Genomic DNA, 18,279 nt, shown 5'->3' with positions numbered 1-18,279 from the left:
CAAAAAAATACAAAAGAATCAGATATAACAAAAAAAATGCCATAAATACCAGAAAAACGATTAAAATAAAGTACAATACGACCAATTACAATTTATCCGAAAATGAAAGAATTGTTTGAATACATAATTAAAAACAAATATATATATATATATATATATATATATATATATAAAGAATATTGTATTGTATGGTAAAAGTAGAAGGGTATCCAATAGGACATGTATTTGCAATCCATAGGCCCAAGATCCCAAGCAAAATGTTTTGATCTCTGTTACAAAGTCAGAGAGTCAACCCTAGAAACTCTCCACCCATGTTTTCCTCATTTCTTGTTTTATAAGAATTTAGTATTTTATTTATTAACTTAAAATGTAAATATTATCTTTTTCAAAAAAAAAAAATTCCAAATGAGATATCAGATTTAAGTATCCGTTTGGTTTGCAGGAATAAAATAGATTTGGATTTCAAATTCATATTCATGTTTGGTTTGTTAGATTATCCGGATTTGAAATTTTATAATTTAATTGAAATCCTATCAATATAGGATTTTAAAATCTTTAAGGGTGTTCGGGATTTTGTAGAATTGTATGTAATTAGGTTTTTTTTTTTAAATGTTAAAAACATTTGTTTTGTAATAATCGATTATTAAAAATATAACTTGATTATTTAAAAAAAAATTATAAAGCATTTATAAATAATGGAATCCAACTCATATTCAAATCCTATAAACCAAACACACCAATGATTTCAAATCTTTTTCAATCTAAATCCCTCCATGAATCCAAATCCCTCAAAAACTATCATGCAAAGCAAACGGGCCATAAATATTATGATTTGAAGTCAGGTAGTTACTTTTGTATAATCGACAAGTTTTGCTTTCAAATTTTTTTTTTGTAGACATGAGTTTTTCAGCTGTACACTTTGGGACATGATCGAATAGGTAGAGAATAAGTTGTGTACTTTCTTTTTCTTAACGTCTCTGGATTTTCAAAATAATTTCTAATTTTCTTAGTGTCTTTGATATTTTTATAAGCCAGATTTATTCATGAAAACAACTTCTATATTTGAGTTATATCATATGATATTTATGGTTTCGGTTTTCGTTTATAGGTTTTGTATTTTTATTTTGTTATCATATATTTTTTCTCACAATTAATTTTATTAAAATCGTATTTTTTTTATATTGTATCAGTCAATCAATTACAAAAAACACAATCATATAAGGTCAAGTTTATGGTCATGGAGATTCACCTACAATGACTCCGCCTGAAAAATTAGTCAGTGTGCGTAAACTGACCCGGAAACCTATGGTTACTCGAAAAAATATATACATATTAAAGCATCTCAAAAAGCCGTGCTATAATTTTTTTCTAAAACTATTTATATCAAAAGTTAAAATCTCTAAAAAAATTACATTCAACTCCAATAGTTACTCAAGTTTAGCAATTATACTATTGACTATATTATTAAAATATTCAATACATTTAATAAAATATTATTGTTCTATCTGAAACAGTTAATTTTAATGTCTCCGATTGATGAGAAAAAAATTCAATACCATTCCTCTTTTCTTAATTTGAAGTTTTAGAGATATCTCCAAATTTGGAGATTTCTATCATCGCTATCTTATTTTCTTTATTTTTAACATACAACATAACATAGATGTTGAAGCAAAAATATACCATAAATCTCCAAAATCCCTAGTTTAGCATAATTGTTGGGGTTACTCTTGTTATGCAAATCATATTCACATTTCATACATAAACATGGACTTGCTAAATAACCAGGGTTGACAATCGATAAGGGTAAACTCGTTACCTGTTAGGTTTCGTTCCATTGGATAAGGATATAGATAAAGAAGTTTTTATCCATTACTCGTTTACCCGAAATTTTGGTGGATATTGTATAAATAAACAGTTTTTCATTATCCATTACCAATTACCAATATATATATATATATATATATTATACACACATAAATATATTAAGTTACTATTAATTTTTTAGGGAGGTTCATACGATAATAATACATATTTAAGAAAATAAGTAATCATAGGTCAATCATATTTGAATAATGCCTTGAATAAAACTTTCTACGTCCAAAAAGCATACGTGTCATTTGTTTAATACATATTTTATATGAAAATTCATTTATTTCCATAAAGATTATTTAATACGTTCAATAAAGGTATTTATTCATAATATTTTGTTTTCATAATTTTCATAATCTAAGCATGATGATTTTTTATTTATTTTGTACAACATTTAAAATAAATGTGATTTAGTTTTATTTATTTATAATATTTATTTTTATTGAAGTAGATTATTTAAGAATTTTTTATAATTTTTGTCAAAAATCATATGTGATTTCCACAATTAATCGTTTTCTTTTTTCAAAAAAGAATCGCTAATTTTTGTCGATGTATCATATTTGATATTAATTATGGTAGAAAATAAATGTAAGTTATCTACAACATTACATGTGATTGATGTAAATTACAAATTACGTTTTGAAGTATATATGATCTTTTAATTTTAAATGTGTTTTGTTGCACATCACATGCGATTTTGTTTTGATTATTTTTCTTTTTCAATGTTTTATTTGTATTACTTTTCAAATTTCAGATCTCATATGATTAGAAAAACATTTTCATACAAAATAATTAGTTGTGAATCAAATGTGATTTTGAAGAAAACTGCAGTTTTTTAAAATATTGCTTTAATATGCTTATTTTAAATGAATTAAATATAAAAAATATATTTTAAATAAAAAAATAAGTCATTAAAACCGTAACTATGAAAAAAGTATAACCTTAAATAAATGGCTTAAATAACTTACATGTAACTAAATTACCTTTATGCCATTTATTTATTTTTAGAGTTAATTATTGAAGATATTTCTTAACGAAATCTATAATCCATATATATTCTCTTATTTTTTTAAATGCATATCATTCTCGTATGAACCCGACTCTAATATTTTTATAATGTTACCATATATATCATATGTTGATATGTAATTTAATTTACCTTTTATATTTGCCCGGTAAAAAAGTTCATGATGATTTAAATGAGAAACAAGACGAGGTTGAAAAAATAAGCACAACAAAAAGTGTTACATATATTTTTCAAACATTATATCATGAGCATATTTAGAGTAATATTAAAACATTTACAACAAATTAAACATAAAATAATTATTATATTTATAAATTTATGTTGTACATATATGCATGAGGTTTAACAACGTTCATAGGTCAAAATGAATCTTGTTTTAACATTTATCAAATACCTGTTTTGTTACTTGCTATTCTAAATGAATTGAATAACAGAATAACCCATTGCTATGAACAACCAAAGTAGAACATTAAAGGTCAAAATAATGCAGAATATCAGTATCCTTAAACTAACCAACCAACAAATATCAGATGATTTCGATCCGGGAAAAGTTCAAATGAAAGCCGCAACAGGTCAAGAAATTTGATTAAAATCACCAAAGATAACTAGACAATCCTAAAATCAACAATCAAGGAATTTGATTAATTAAGCAGAAAAGGACACATCAATCCAGAACTCCAGTATTTGCTTTCCAGCAATTCAAGTAATCTTTAAGCAAGTATTTGCTCTAGTCTTAATGATCAACGGAAAAGAGGCTGTATGCGAAAGGGTACTCGGACTAAAGTGCTATTTCTTGGCCATTGGATCAGCAAGGGTGTGATTCAGATGGATCAAGAGAAGCAGGAAATAGAATGATGAAGTGATGGGTAAGCTTAAGTAATCCCTACCTTCCCTAGAGAACTGAGAAGAGATRGAAGTCTGATTAGCTCTTTTGTCATGAGCACCGGGCTAAGGGGCGGTTGAGCAACGCAAGCAAACCGCACGACCCTACTACAACATTTTAAAATCTGCCTCCAGCAAGATAGGGCGACGCAAAAAAGCCGTATAGTGCAGGAGCGCGCACATTTTTTGGCTTACGCTTGCACTTGAATTTAAAAATCCGGCTCGCTCCCGGCCTTTGGACCCTTGTTAAAGCACCAAAATTCAGCAACACAAAACTGAAAACCCTGAATTCTGAGTACATATGATATTCAGTTATAAGCCAAATAGAAACCAACATATTTAACATAGTTTCCACCAACAGGAAAACAAATGACAATTATCACCCACTCAACAATCAAAGAGATAGAAGCTTTCCCGCTCCTTGCCATCTCTTGACCGGGAAGAGGAGAAGTTTGGAAAGACCGCAATTCCATTATTCGTGAGAAGACTAGAAGAAGGGGATTAACCGATTAACCCAGTTTTGAACTTTTCTACTATCCAGGAAGAAGTGACCAACACAAAATTTACCCTGAATTCAACAAGCAGCAGGTCAAACAATACCAGGGCAGCCTCACATTATAAAATCAACAATCAATAAATTCAACTATTTTAGCTCAAAAAGCCCAATCAAGTCAAATCTCAAGCACCTAGTTTTCAGCAACTGGGAAGACCTTACCCCAGTCATAAAACAAAGAGCATGAGATTCTGCAACACGTAGATAATTGACTTGCTTGCCCAACCAGGATGAAAGCACGTAACATAAAGCATCAAAGTCAGCAACCAATATATTGTGAAAAGAGGCGGTTTACTTCGACAGCTATAGGCTAGAGCTAGAAGAAAGAGGTCATGGTGGAGATAGGCTTTGCATAAACCCCAAATTCCAATGAGATATATAGTTTAACAATAGAAAGTGAATGTATTTGCCCTCATATGCACCTAAACATTAGAAGGAAAAAATTGAGAAGTTGTACAACACTCGAGAATCAAGTGATCAACGAATGACCCCAGTTTTAAACTTTGTATCATCCAGGCAGAAGTGATCACACACAGTTCTATCCTAAATTCAACAAAGCCAACAAAACCAGGGTAACTCTTGCATTCTAAAACCAGCAACCAACAAAACTGATTATCTTAGCTCAAAATCCAAAACAAGTCAAATCTCAAGCATCTTGTTTTCAGCAACTGAGAAAACCTTACCAGTCATAGAACATAAGGCATGAGACTCTGCAAGTCATAAGTAATTGACTTGCTCGCCCAACCATGATGAACCAGGCACATAACATAAAGCATCATAAGTCGGTAATCAATACATAACAGAAAACCTAAATTGCAATCACATATATAATTTACCAAATGGAAGCTAATAATTTGCCCTAATGTCCACCGAAACATTGAAAGTAACAAATTGCGAAATTTTAGAACGTGATCAGTAAGTGAACCTGGTTTTGAACATTTGTACCATCCAGGAAGAGGCGGTCACAGACAATTTTACCCTAAATTCAATAAGTAAGAGGTCAAACCAAACAGGGTAATTCTCACATCCTAAATCAACACCAACAAATTTGATTATTTCAGCTCAAAAAAATCAAAGTCAAAGCTCAAGAATCTAGTTTTCAGCAACTGGGAAAACCTTTACTTGGTCATAGAACATAAAGCATGAGATCCTGCTATTCACGTATTATTGACTTGCAGGCTTGCAGCCCAACCAGGATTAACCAAGCACATAACTAAAAGCATCACAATCAGTGGAATATGTAATATAAACTCTAGATTCCAAATACATATAGTCTACCAAATAAGCTAACATATTTGTCCTAACGTCCACCTATACATTCAAATAAACAACTTGATAGATCATTGAACGCGATCAGCACGTTAACACAGTTTTAAACTTTTTACCAACCAGGAAAAAGCATCGCACACAATTTATCCTAACGTCAACGCTTAACAGTTCAATTATGTGGTGACTCAACATATTCTAAGATCAACAATTGACAAATATCGATTATTTCAGCTAAAAAACCCCAATCAAGTTAAAACCCGATTATCTGCTTTTTCAGCAACTCAAACAGCCTAGGCCATCAATCAATTAAAACGCAATCGACTTAGGTTACCCCGCCAGGAAGAAGAAACGCAGAAGACAACATTGAAATACAGCAACTAGCGTGTAAAGACCAAATTCCAATTACATGCATATTCTCAAGCTTAATATTATACAAAACAGTTTAAAACATGTGCTTTATTCTTACACAACCAAATTCGAATGTTTTAAATCCTTTTTCATGATTGAACTTACATAAATACCATCATAGCTGCAATCTCAGTTATAGTAGAGTTCTAATCCCATGCCATCGTGAATCTCATAGTCCTTGAGAGTGATATGATCCTTGTAGATGTTGTACCACTTCTGGATCCTGATCTTGTCGGCACGGGTTCCCGTCTGAGCTGCAACGAGCTTCTTCAAGTCGCCGATGGTATCGTCGTCGTTGCACTTCACGCGAACCTTCTTCCCCAAACGATCGTTCAACACCACCTCGATCATCTTCGTCGATCTTTGATTTCCTCCTGCGATTCAATTAGATGGATCGAACCGTATGAATGAATTGGAAACCCTAGTTCCTATTTCCACGACCCTTGTATACCTTATATAAATACAAGGCGGTGGATAGCTTTAAAAAAGGTCTATATTCTTTACATACCTTTTATTTAATAGAGTAAGTTACGGATTTGGTCCCCAAGGTATGTCAAAATTATGAATTTGGTCCCTTAATTTCACTTATTACAAAATAAACCTTCATGTATGCAGTTCCTTATGGATTTAGTCCTTTACATTAACGGTCATCCAATCTTTCAGTTAAACTCAAGGGCATTATGGTTTTTTTACCTTTACTACAAACGTGAAGGTTTCTTTTATAATTAATTAAGTTAATTGACCAAATCCATAATATTTGATATACCTTAGAGACCAAATCCGTAATTTACTATTTTTAATATTTTATCTATAACATTCCCCAAAATAGATGAAAGAAACTTAAAATCTTCAATATATACACAACCCTTATATTTTTATTTATTTTTAATATAATATTGATTATATTATTAAAACATTAAATACATTTAAGTATCGTAATAAAACATCAAATAAGCAAATTATTGAATGATAACTTTATGTTATAGTTCTTTCGTATTTTCTTTCAAATACATATTATCTTTCTTTAAAATATAATTTTAAGAGTATTCAAAATCATGGTGTGGGATGAGTATTTTCTTTCAAATACATATTACTTCAAAGATGTCAGTTTTGAACTTATGCTACAGAAAGTGAAAGATGTCATCGACCAGGAATCCATAAAGCTTTAACTTGACATGCTAACGATCATATTTGGTACACATCGTTCATTTTTGTGTATATAGTCTATAAAATGTGTTTGCAAATACGTCACGACATGAAAATTTGAAGGGGGCGATGAGTAAACCATTTCCAGGTACAAGATTTAGGGTTAGGGTCGTAGGGTCGATGGGGAGGGAAAGGGACCACGAAGATTATAGATTTTGGGGGGCGGGGGCAGTGGCAACTTTTGAATAGTGGTGCCAAAATGATGGTTCTGGTCAAGGGACGCCACAATGATGGTTTTAAATGGAGGCTGACAGTAGAGGAGACGGAAAAGACGAAGACAGAGACTAATGTGTCAATGATCGTGTGTATAATATGTACATTTAAAATACTTTATACGACATAATATTTGTTTTTAACAGGAAAAAGATTAAAAAGGGTCAAAAGAGTTAAATACCTCTTGAGTTAACCGAGTAAACCACAAGACCATGACCATAACAAAATGAATACCACTAGGACCAAAACCGTAATAAAGAAAGTTTAGAGACCGTAGTCGTAATTTTGAACAAAAAACAGGGACCAAAACTATAATGCACTCAAACTAAAATGATCACATAGAATTGGGTTTGACGGGTAAGTGCATGCGAATCGGATCAAAACCCGAAACAAAAGGTAGGTGGAACTCCCTGAATATGACGCACGTGCACCGCACGCTGGTGTGACTGGACTTCGTATTTTGTAATTTGTATTTCTCTCTTTCTCTGGCATTGGCTTCTGCTTCTTCCTTTCAGCTTCTCCGCCCATTTTTCATCTCTTTCTCTCTCTCACACAGAGCTTCTGTGATAATGGCAGGTCAGTGAGTTATCTTTCTCTCTATATTTACATGTCCACTGTTTGTAGATAAATATTTCATCCGCCCCTAATTAAACTAATCGTTCAGTCGAAGGAAATAGGTCGTTTAACTCGATCGTACTTGAATCAGTTTTTGTTTGTTCGATTCATCTGATACGATAAATTCTTTGGATATCAGCTACGGGAAATAACGAACTTACTTGTAAGTTAATCGGAATAGAGAGAAATCAATGTTTGATAACTACTTGTTTGTGTCAAGACGAAGATGATGATTTGTTTAATACTCGAAGTGACTTGATAAGTGATGATTATGGATACATGTTTTCCGGTAACCTGGACATTGATTTGTATGGCGATTTAAAGAGTGTTTGTATTGAATAAATTGAAACAAAAGTTTACTTGGATTTCAAGGATAACACAAAGGGTATGATCGGTGGTATTTGTACATATTTTAATGTAGCTACACTATGTGATTGAAATAATTGGATTCATAGTTTTGTGTATGAGCAATAATCAGCTTGACAGTAAAAGTCAAACCGGGACTCTTGATGAATACATATCTTCTGTGTTTCTAATATAAGTTAAAACATATTGTTCATATATGATGAAGTAAGTGGAAGTAGATGTTATGCTTAGATTGAAGTCTTTTGGGATAGGTGAGGATGATATTAGCCATCTCTTCAGTCCAACGATTTTCAGAACCGAGGTTGGTTAATAGGAAACTGCTCTGCAAGAAATGCATGAGATTTGTCTCTTTCGATTAGGATTTTGTGTGTATTTTTCTATGATATCTGAGTGCCTTTTCCTTAATAAACGATAAGGGGAGATGATTGATCCAAGAGATCACATGGGTTTGATTTGACAATGAAGCAGGCTTGTGAGGAAACCTTGTTATTAGTTTCCTAGTGCAGGCAATTTTTTCTTGGTCCTGATAATTCATTTCGCAGATTATATCTGCTTTCTGTTGTTTGCCTGCTCCCTTGTTCCATTCTTCCCTATCTCTCTAAAATTCTCAACTGGTACACTTGCTCTTTTTATCTGTAGTTTCTAAAAGATTAGCTGTAAGAAATATTTCTTAACCTTTTCGTATTCATCTTGATCAACTTAATCTGCTGTATGATAAAGCACACAAAGTTTTCTTCTAAAGGGTAGTTGTTCTTGTTCATGGTTAATTTGAACTTATTGCAACAGAGGGAAACAGTATTCTGAACATGTCCCTTTTTGATGTATTAACCCGAAAAGAAAATGAGTGGAACTTGCCATTAGATCTTGCACTCAGCTTCACGGCAGTAGCAGTTGAGGATTTCAATTTGACTTTCTTTTCTGATTTAACTTTGAACCGAAGTTAAGAGAACCTTAGATGCAGTAACATCTTATAAGTTCAACTTGATAAAGCAATTATCTCGTGATAACTCAAACACGACCACTTAAAATTTTTTGGCTTATTATTTAAAATTGTGCTAATCTGATAAAACTCCAAATCTTTTATGCAGAATTGACAGGGAAAATTGTTCAAAATTTATTGAGTGAACAATGCTGCCAGCAAAATAGGCAGTTCGGCACCCTATATCAAAGGGACCGATGTACTCAATATAAACGCAACTTGCTTCTATTCCAAGGAAGGAAGTTGGCATGGACGGGCATCTCGGCCATGCAATTGCGTAGTGTGTCAAATGTTAACCGAGGAGTTGTTTACTGCAATGGTCTGTTCTAGATTCTTACCCTCCAGGTTGATATCAAATGCAACCAAGATTTTAAGGCCTTAAGATTCTCAAGATAACCCACATCTTAATACATAATCTATGCTTTGGCATTTCTTCTTTCAATATCTCATACTATATTAAGGAACCTGTATTTTTAGTGGTGTAAAAAAGATCCAAATCACATAGAAAGCATCACATGCTCTATGAAGCTGGTACAAGGATGGGATTTTTATAGCAATCAGGAAGAACTAGTAATGGATAAACCCCCTTTCTTGGTCTTCCATTAAGAGGTTGTTGCGTAAGACTTGAATAACATCTGCTGGAACACCCATGGAATTTATCATGAACTCAATGAATTAATTTCAAGATATAAGGCATTCCTTTAATCCTATCATAGGAGGTGGTTCAAAAGGACTCTGTTCATGCATAAAATATTCTGCAGCTCTTACTAGGAGTCCAGACTAGATGATAGCCTCTAAACCACACACCACTTATGAATGAGATGGAGAAAGAGACATGTGCGCTACATTTGTTAGAGAGGGAGGATAGATATTGATATTCTTAGAAGTAAGCACAGTGCACCGAGTCTCCTCTGCTTTGCAAATAATAAAAGGTTAGGGAAAAATCTTTATAAGCAACTTTTCTGTTGCATTTTGCAATGTGGTCATTTCTTTCATCCTTCAGTCGCAAAGGTGTAACCTTACCTGTTGCTTTAACATTTGGCCTTACAACGTGTTAGACAAATCGTGTTAGGTCATGAAGTTACTATAATTTGGAGAGGATAAGACAAACATCATTTACCAAAAGTTCTACACAGTAAATGCACTAATGGATACCTAATTTTAGAGGCATGAGAATAGGAAATCCATAATTCTTATGATGAGTTATAATTAACAAGTATCTGATTATTGGTGATTCATGAAACATTCTAACTCTTAAAGAAACTAAAACTGAAATGATTTCATAGACAATCCAAGAATAGGGATAAGGCCTAGTGTGAGAGAGTTAATTATTTTATGTGCTTTTCAGCTATTATCTTTTTATCCACTAAGTTTTGTCTCTAATAGATTCTTCTTGCAGCTGCTCCATCAACTACTGCAGTACCATCACTTGAAAAAGTAGATTTTCTGAAACTTCAAAATGGCAGGTAAAATTTTACCTTCAATGGTTATAATTTTTCCTTACTTTGTTGATACATAAGAAGTCTGTCAGCAATCATTTTTTGTTATCTAAAGCACTATGTACCATAAAAATGAAAAGGTAAGATTTATTCTATACGATTTTTATGGTGTAAGCTTTCCTGCAGTTTCACTAATGCATCTTTACTAGCTTATTTTCTGGTCCACTTTAACCAACATAATTCTTATATCATTTTCACCATCCTCTGATGATATTTGCTTGAAAGTTGGCGCCTAAGATTCACTTCCTGTCTCTCTAGTCTCCATATCATCTGAAGAGTTGTCCTTCCTCTAGTCTTGGTTCATGTTTGCACTTGTGATTTTTGTTTCAAATTGGCTGAGGTTCGATTGCTACAAATTTATAAAATAAAATTTATTTATTCATACAAAATTGTAAACTGAAGATTGGTGTGCAGAGAGGCAATTTATTTTGTGTGCTCATTTTTCTTGCATACTTGCCTCAATACAGTGATATTCGTGGTGTCGCTGTTGATGGCGTTGCGGGAGAACCTCTTAGCCTCACGGAGCCAGTGACACAAGCGATAGCATCTGCATTTGCGGCGTGGCTTTTAGATAAGAAAACGGCTGATTCATCTAAGCGCTTCAAAATTTCTATCGGTCATGATTCTCGGGTTTCTGCACAAATGCTACAGGTGTCAACTCTACTATAATTACGAATGAGGTTATCATTAGGTGTATTGCTCCCACATCTTTTGCCTTCTCGTTTTCTGCATTGTTGATGTTAGCCACCCTTGTCCCAAATAGTTTGGGCTTGGAGAGATGTAGGAAATCCTGTAGGAAAGTTACGGGTCAAGGTAAAAAGAAGTGTGAGTAACTATGGTAGTATTATCAATCCATTTCTATCTATACGTGTGTGTGTGTGTATATATATATATAATGCTTTATGTGTGTTGTCTGAAAGCTTGATCTAACCTTTACAGGATGCAGCTTCTCGGGGAATTGCCGGCGCAGGCTTGGATGTTGTGCAATACGGGTATTTATCTATTGAATACATGATCATGAAGTATATAATGTTCTTTCAGTAGGAAGATACTTGAAGGATAATATCTGGTAGGGAAAAGCTTTGAATTTTCTTTCACAAAAATTGAAATATAAAAATGTTCTCTTGATGCTATATGAAGGTTAGTTCTCTGATTAGCAAGGGACACAAATAATCTTTGAGTGCTAGGGAAAATCGTAGTATGTCCAGGATTTATTAGGGGTTGTATGGCTCACTCCTTTTATCAGGTTGACGGCCCACACCATTCTAGTTGTCCAAGCCCAAAAAACATGAAGAAATGTCAGCTCATATCAGCTTTTACATTCTGGGCATTGTTCGTTCAATTCTTTTCATATACGTTTTTGTAGATTGGCATCCACGCCGGCAATGTTCAATAGTACACTGACGAAAAATGAAGATTTCCAATGTCCAGTTGATGGAGCTATCATGATAACAGGTAAAATGTACGGTATCAAAAATGTGTAGTCATTAGTTACTTTTTAGGTGTGTTGACTTGCAGAATATGCTGTTTGATATGTTAACTTAATGTTCGAAAGGCTAAAAGATGCCTTTGTGATGTGTAACATGCACGTATATAGAGTTACCATTAAGTTGGCAGTTTTCAAAGAAGTGTGTTGTCCTATATGGGGAAGATAATGAGGCATGGGGAAGGTTGAAGTGCATGAATATAACACTATAAGAGAAGAAATAAAGTCGAAAAGAATAGAGGGATAAAGGGAGGAAGACAACAGAGAAGGACATGGAATTGGAAAAAGAGGAGAGGGAGTTGGGATGGGTGGGAGGGAGATACCTATATCACTTTGCTTCTCGATGAGGATAATTCAGCCACTTAAACATGCTTTGGCGCTTTTGTTGTTGACTTCTTTAATTGTAGTGTTTTAAGTACTTCAATGACGAATCTTAGTTGGTACCTTTTGTACTTGCCTTCGTTGGAAATTTTAGAGGATCTTGAAAGTGAAATGTTGTTATACATATTTATAATATACTGAATTCGCTTACTGAAGGCTTCATCGATTACTTTTTCTACAGCAAGCCATCTTCCTTATAACAGAAATGGGTTTAAATTCTTTACTAATGCGGGAGGGCTTGGGAAAGCTGATATCAAAGATATCCTAGAGCGTGCTGCAAACATATACAATGGGTTTACACCAGAATCTCTTAAAGAGGCAGAAAGAAAAGCTTCATCGACTATCAGTAAAGTTGACTACATGACCGTTTATGCATCTGACCTTGTAGCAGCAGTTCGCGAAGCTTCAGGAAACATAGGTACTACGTCCTAGTTACTTCAGCTGAAAAAAGGTCCTCAGCAACTTCGATTCAGAGCACAATTTTTTTATGTCACATTCTTCAAAGGTTCATTCTCGGTTATCTTAATACTAGTGTCATGTAGCGATAGGAGGGACTCTTCCATTAATTAGCATCCATGTCCTTATTTTCCACTTTATCTAGTCTGTACTCTTTAAGGGCAAGTTCCGTTCTCCTTTCTTGTTTCTCTCACTTCACATCGTACTTCTTTCACAAGTGAATTTTATGTGCAAGTTCCTAATTGATTGTATAATACTCTAAACACAATAGATCTTCTAAAGTTTTTTACTTAACAAAAATATGTGTTTTTTTAAGTGGCAATCCCTCATGTTTACTTTTTACTTGCTTTGAGTCATCAGAAAAACCATTGGAAGGATTTCATATAGTTGTGGATGCTGGGAATGGAGCTGGTGGCTTTTTTGCTGTAAGTGTTTTGATGCTATATCTCTTTAAGAATGATCTTGAGGCATGTGTCAAGATTAAATACGTAATTTATTTTATTTGCTTATCATTTCTGTTGTCAGAAATAGTACCCTTCTACCCTTCTTGTTCTATCTGTAGAAGGGAGAGAAGCCATCCCTAGATGATGTGTGTTGAGGAGCTTTAGGACCACATAATTCAGTTGTCTTAATGATCTGACAACCATGCTTAACGGTTAGATTATGTTAATGACATATATGGAGGACACTATTGCTAGCGTCATTGTTTATGAACCAACATTTTATATAAAATGCTAGATGGCCTGTTCTGTTGTGTGTTGTACCTTGTGGATTAATATGTTAGTAACTCAACTGTCTTTGTGGATAACACCATAAGGCATATTGGTGGTTGTTATTGGCTGCATTTACTTTCTAATAACCAACAGACAAATAAACTACTGTTCCCTTCATAAAAAGATATGAACATTTTAAGTCGTACGGGATGCTTCTTAAATTCAAAACTCTGGATTTTGTTACAGATTTAGCATGGTTATTATTAATTCATATTATTTAATATAAATTTTAGTATTTCGTAGTTTTATTTTTGGAGCAGCAGAAACCCCTATTAAGCTTAGAGTTGGAAGGTGGGGTTTTTTTAGATCAAGAGTAAAAAAGAGAGTATCTTTTTGAGGGCCTGCAATTGTTTAAATATCTGGTTAGTATCAGTTATTGTAGATATGATTAGGGAGCTTACCCTTTTTTTCCATCTTATTTGCTTTTCAGGGAAAGGTGCTGGAACCATTAGGTGCTATTACTTCTGGCAGTCAATTTCTAGAACCAGATGGTAATAAACTAAACATCTAAAGAATATTTAGTCAAGTTTTGGTACCAAAGTAACTTAAGGTAACTTGACCAATGCTCAGGTTTATTTCCCAATCATATCCCTAACCCAGAGGACAAGGCAGCAATGAAGGCAATTACCCAAGCTGTGCTTGATAACAAGGCTGATTTAGGGATCATCTTTGACACGGATGTTGATAGGTGATCTTGTACACATTCAAATTTCCTTTATGCAGAAATTTTCTTAGGCATTTTTGCAAATGATGGTTTCTGAAACAGATCTGCTGCTGTGGATTCCACTGGACGTGAGTTTAATCGGAATCGGCTGATTGCTTTGATGTCTGCAATTGTTTTAGAGGAAGTAAGTTTGTAGAACTGTTTGGAAAATTGTTCCTTGCCATGAGTTTGAGCTACTTACCGCTTCTGTTTGATCATACTAGCACCCTGGAACAACTATCGTCACAGACAGTGTTACTTCGGATGGGCTTACAACATTCATCGAGAACAAACTGGGTAAGAAGAGCCTTCATGTTATACATGTGCCTTAAGACTGTAAATGGGTCAGATTTGGATCGGATCAACCAAGGATTTTATTTTATTGGTGATCTAACCAAGTTGGTCATGATCTGATCCATTAAAGGATCACGATTTGATCCATGAGGCAACTAATCCGAGTAAATGGATTATGACCCGTATCTACACTTATTCAGCATATTCTCACAGGGGTGCAGAATAGAAATTTTAAATCACATTGTATGATGCGAACACAGATACATTTGCATCATACAAGTCCTTAAAAGAATAGTATCCAAACTTTTATCATTTACTGTACTTTTACAACACAAAGTATAGTAGAAGACACTTATATTTGTGAAGTTCATAAAATATAAAACATAATACTCCAGCTTTAAAGATGAACATATTTTATATAAAACATAAAACTCCAGCTTTAAAGATGAACATATTTTATATAAAACATAAAACTCCAGCTTTNGATGAACATATTTTATATAAAACATAAAACTCCAGCTTTAAAGATGAACATATTTTATATAAAACATAAAACTCCAGCTTTAAAGATGAACATATGTTAAGTATTTACAGCATAAATTGTATCATACCAACACAAATGCACTCTTCTTGTAAAGTATGTCCCTAAAGTATTAAATCTCAAGTTTCACCATTTAACCCCCCCCCCCCCCCCCTACAATGCAATTTTAAAAAAAATACTAATATGTTTGCTCCATTTATTGGATCAATAAATCATTTTTATTGATTATCGCCTTATCGGTGCCTATAAATGGATCAGATTAGATCTGTAAGATGCCTGTTGGCAGCCCTTAGTGCATATCTTACTGTTTTGATGATGTGCTAATGGTTCCCAAATTCTTGCAGGAGGGAAGCACCATCGGTTTAAACGAGGGTATAAAAATGTCATTGATGAAGCGATTCGTTTGGTAAGACTTGAAATACGGCACCAGTTGTGTGTGTGTGTGAGTTACATTGTTGAAATTATTTTTAAGCTTGATCATTTTTTTGGGTGAGACGCTATAATGGTCTCACTAGAACAATATTAATGCGACCTATATTTACAAACTAGACACAGTTGTACTGAAGCAGGAATTGCTAAACCAGCTAGAATCCATACATCCCACCCTAGGGCTATAAACAGAACAAGAACAGTGTGGATCTAACATACCAGTTGGATATTCAGTTTCATATACATATTCTGCCCATGAAGTTTATCTATAACTCAAACAGTCAAAATAGCTTAATTGTCTGAAGAAGTTTGGGAATGATCGGAAAACACGTCCAAATATCCGATTTCAGTTTACTGCCATGTTATGATGCTAACTTGGCATCTTAAACAGAATTCTATTGGCGAGGAGTCACATTTGGCTATTGAGACCAGCGGCCATGGAGCACTCAAGGAGAATCACTGGCTTGATGATGGTGCATATGTCATGGTAATATTCATCATCATAGATCTAAAATATATGTACTTCACATGTATTCCCTTGCTATTCTCTGTGTATGCTAGTTTGTCAGATGTTGGGCAACAGTGGAAGCAATTTCAGTTTTAAACAGAACTGTAAAGATATTTTTTATCAATAAAAGCAAGTTTGAAGGTGTCTGTGTTTGTATATTCATCATGTTGTCTTGATTCAACTTTATTTGCAGGTCAAGCTATTAAACAAACTTGCATCAGCTAGAGCTTCGGGACAAACTGGTGGTAGCAAAGTTTTGACCGATTTGGTAGAGGAACTGCAGGAACCAGCTGTTGCTGTTGAGCTCAGATTAAAAATAGATCAAAATCATGCAGATCTGAAAGGAGGGTATGTCGAGTTATCTAGTGCATGACTGCATATTCTCCTGAGTTCTAAAAGTATTCAGGTTGTGTATACAGATCTTTTCGTGACTACGGGGAAGCTGTGCTGAATTATTTGGAAAACAAAAGTGAATCAGATCCTAAGCTGCAAAAAGCTCCTGTTAATCATGAAGGGGTAAGTTCTCTAACTTCTGTTCAAGCACAATGACATCAAGATGAACTAGCACACTTCACTAGAAAGACATAAAACAACTGGGATAGAATATTTATGAAGCACGAGAATGGGTGCATCATCGGGTTCGTGGGCTTGTATAAATACCAATATGTAGGTCATGTGGCAGACATATAATGTGCATATGCATACGACTTAATAAAGAAACATAATCAAAGTATCTAAACACATACCAAGATAATGTACAAAAAAAGAGTACGGATGAATAAGGAAAACATAGAACAACGAAAATGAGCCAAACTCCCAAGAAAAATATAAAGCTGCACCCGAGATATTAACAGATGGATGTATACCCATCCACCAAGCAAAATGCATGCAAAGTGGATACAGCACTTTCCATCTTTTGGATCAAGTCCTGTTCTAAAAACGACTAGAAAATGCTTATAGATCATATGGTTTCGGTAATCTGAACAGGTACGAGTTTCTGGCTATGGTGGATGGTTCCTTCTGAGACTTTCGCTTCATGACCCTGTTTTGCCACTCAACATCGAGGTAAATCCAGGGGTTTTCAATTATGTTATTAATTCCTTCAAGATATCCGAGTATGAAAACTAATAAATGTAATGAAAATTTTAGGCACCAAGCAATGAGGATGCAGTAAAACTGGGACTAGCCGTGCTTTCGGCTGCAAACGAATTCTCAGCACTCGATACATCCGCCTTAACCAAATTTGTACAAAAGTAACCAGATTTGATCTGTAAAAACTTTCTTAAAGAAGAGAGTGAGCAAAGCATTTATGGGGATTTCTGTTGTAATAAGCAGTTTCAGGTCTCAAAAAACTCTTTTGGCAAATTGTAAAACAACCAAACAACACTTGAAACTTACGAGAAAGGTGTGGGGAAAAGTTTTGAAGTGATTCAGATCAATGTAAGCATGCATTTAGACTATGTTCAATTGTTAGTTCATGGTCAAAAATTAGTTGGTTAACAAGCTAGTTATTAACTGATAAGCTCGTAATGACTGATAAAAAGTTTAGATGACAATGTAAAGTGACCTAAAATGACATGCACAGTACCTAGTATAGATATTCGTCTACGGCCTTCGGCATCCCCCTCCTTGCGGTTAAGGTAACGACTTTGGGCATGGCCGTTTTGGGGGGGGGGGGGGGGGGGGGGAAGATCCTATCTCAATTTTTATTTTGAGCACGTGTATAATGTGTGCTCCTGCTTTACTTTCATCGTGAATGGCGACGATTTTCTTTTATCGTGAATGGCGAATTGCCAACGCAACAATAGTATTTATAACATTT

The 18,279-nt window shown here is 34.1% G+C and overlaps 2 protein-coding genes across 3 annotated transcripts; one reads left to right on the top strand and one right to left on the bottom strand.

The window, feature by feature from the left end:
* Nucleotides 1–3,991: 3,991 nt before the first annotated feature.
* Nucleotides 3,992–6,464, bottom strand: LOC112511653 (ubiquitin-like protein 5). The gene is made up of 3 exons (XM_025117358.1): nt 6,114–6,464; nt 5,015–5,310; nt 3,992–4,346 (listed from the first exon to the last, which is right to left on the bottom strand). The coding sequence occupies exon 1, from the start codon at nt 6,357–6,359 to the stop codon at nt 6,138–6,140; it is 222 nt and encodes a 73-aa protein (XP_024973126.1). The 5' UTR covers nt 6,360–6,464; the 3' UTR covers nt 3,992–4,346; nt 5,015–5,310; nt 6,114–6,137.
* Nucleotides 6,465–7,967: 1,503 nt separating this feature from the next.
* LOC112515645 (phosphomannomutase/phosphoglucomutase) lies at nt 7,968–17,983 on the top strand. 2 transcript variants are annotated; one of them, XM_025122562.1, is made up of 17 exons: nt 7,968–8,003; nt 10,787–10,853; nt 11,354–11,537; nt 11,826–11,878; nt 12,253–12,341; nt 12,935–13,171; nt 13,570–13,634; nt 14,413–14,473; nt 14,553–14,670; nt 14,749–14,830; nt 14,910–14,982; nt 15,865–15,926; nt 16,341–16,436; nt 16,651–16,805; nt 16,877–16,973; nt 17,445–17,522; nt 17,607–17,983. In XM_025122562.1, the coding sequence occupies exons 1-17, from the start codon at nt 7,997–7,999 to the stop codon at nt 17,712–17,714; spliced, it is 1,632 nt and encodes a 543-aa protein (XP_024978330.1). In that variant the 5' UTR covers nt 7,968–7,996; the 3' UTR covers nt 17,715–17,983. The 2 variants fall into 2 exon arrangements, with proteins under 2 accessions (XP_024978330.1, XP_024978323.1); XM_025122555.1 differs by lacking the exon at nt 7,968–8,003 and adding an exon at nt 8,557–9,706.
* The last annotated feature ends 296 nt before the right edge of the window (nt 17,984–18,279 follow it).

Source organism: Cynara cardunculus, assembly GCF_001531365.2.
Source record: "Cynara cardunculus var. scolymus isolate 2C chromosome LG 1, CcrdV1, whole genome shotgun sequence".
Taxonomy (NCBI): Eukaryota; Viridiplantae; Streptophyta; class Magnoliopsida; order Asterales; family Asteraceae; genus Cynara; species Cynara cardunculus.
Note: the sequence above shows the minus strand (reverse complement) of the source record. Positions and strands in the feature narration are given on the sequence as shown.

Coding starts and splice junctions, on each gene's coding strand:
- LOC112511653 (XM_025117358.1), bottom strand. CDS start 6,359: ATGATCGAGGTGGTGTTGAACGATCGTTTGGGGAAGAAGGTTCGCGTG.
- LOC112515645 (XM_025122555.1), top strand. CDS start 9,655: ATGCAATTGCGTAGTGTGTCAAATGTTAACCGAGGAGTTGTTTACTGC. Junction 14,671..14,748: donor TTTGACACGGATGTTGATAG/GTGATCTTGTAC, acceptor TTTCTGAAACAG/ATCTGCTGCTGTGGATTCCA. Junction 16,974..17,444: donor CTCCTGTTAATCATGAAGGG/GTAAGTTCTCTA, acceptor TAATCTGAACAG/GTACGAGTTTCTGGCTATGG.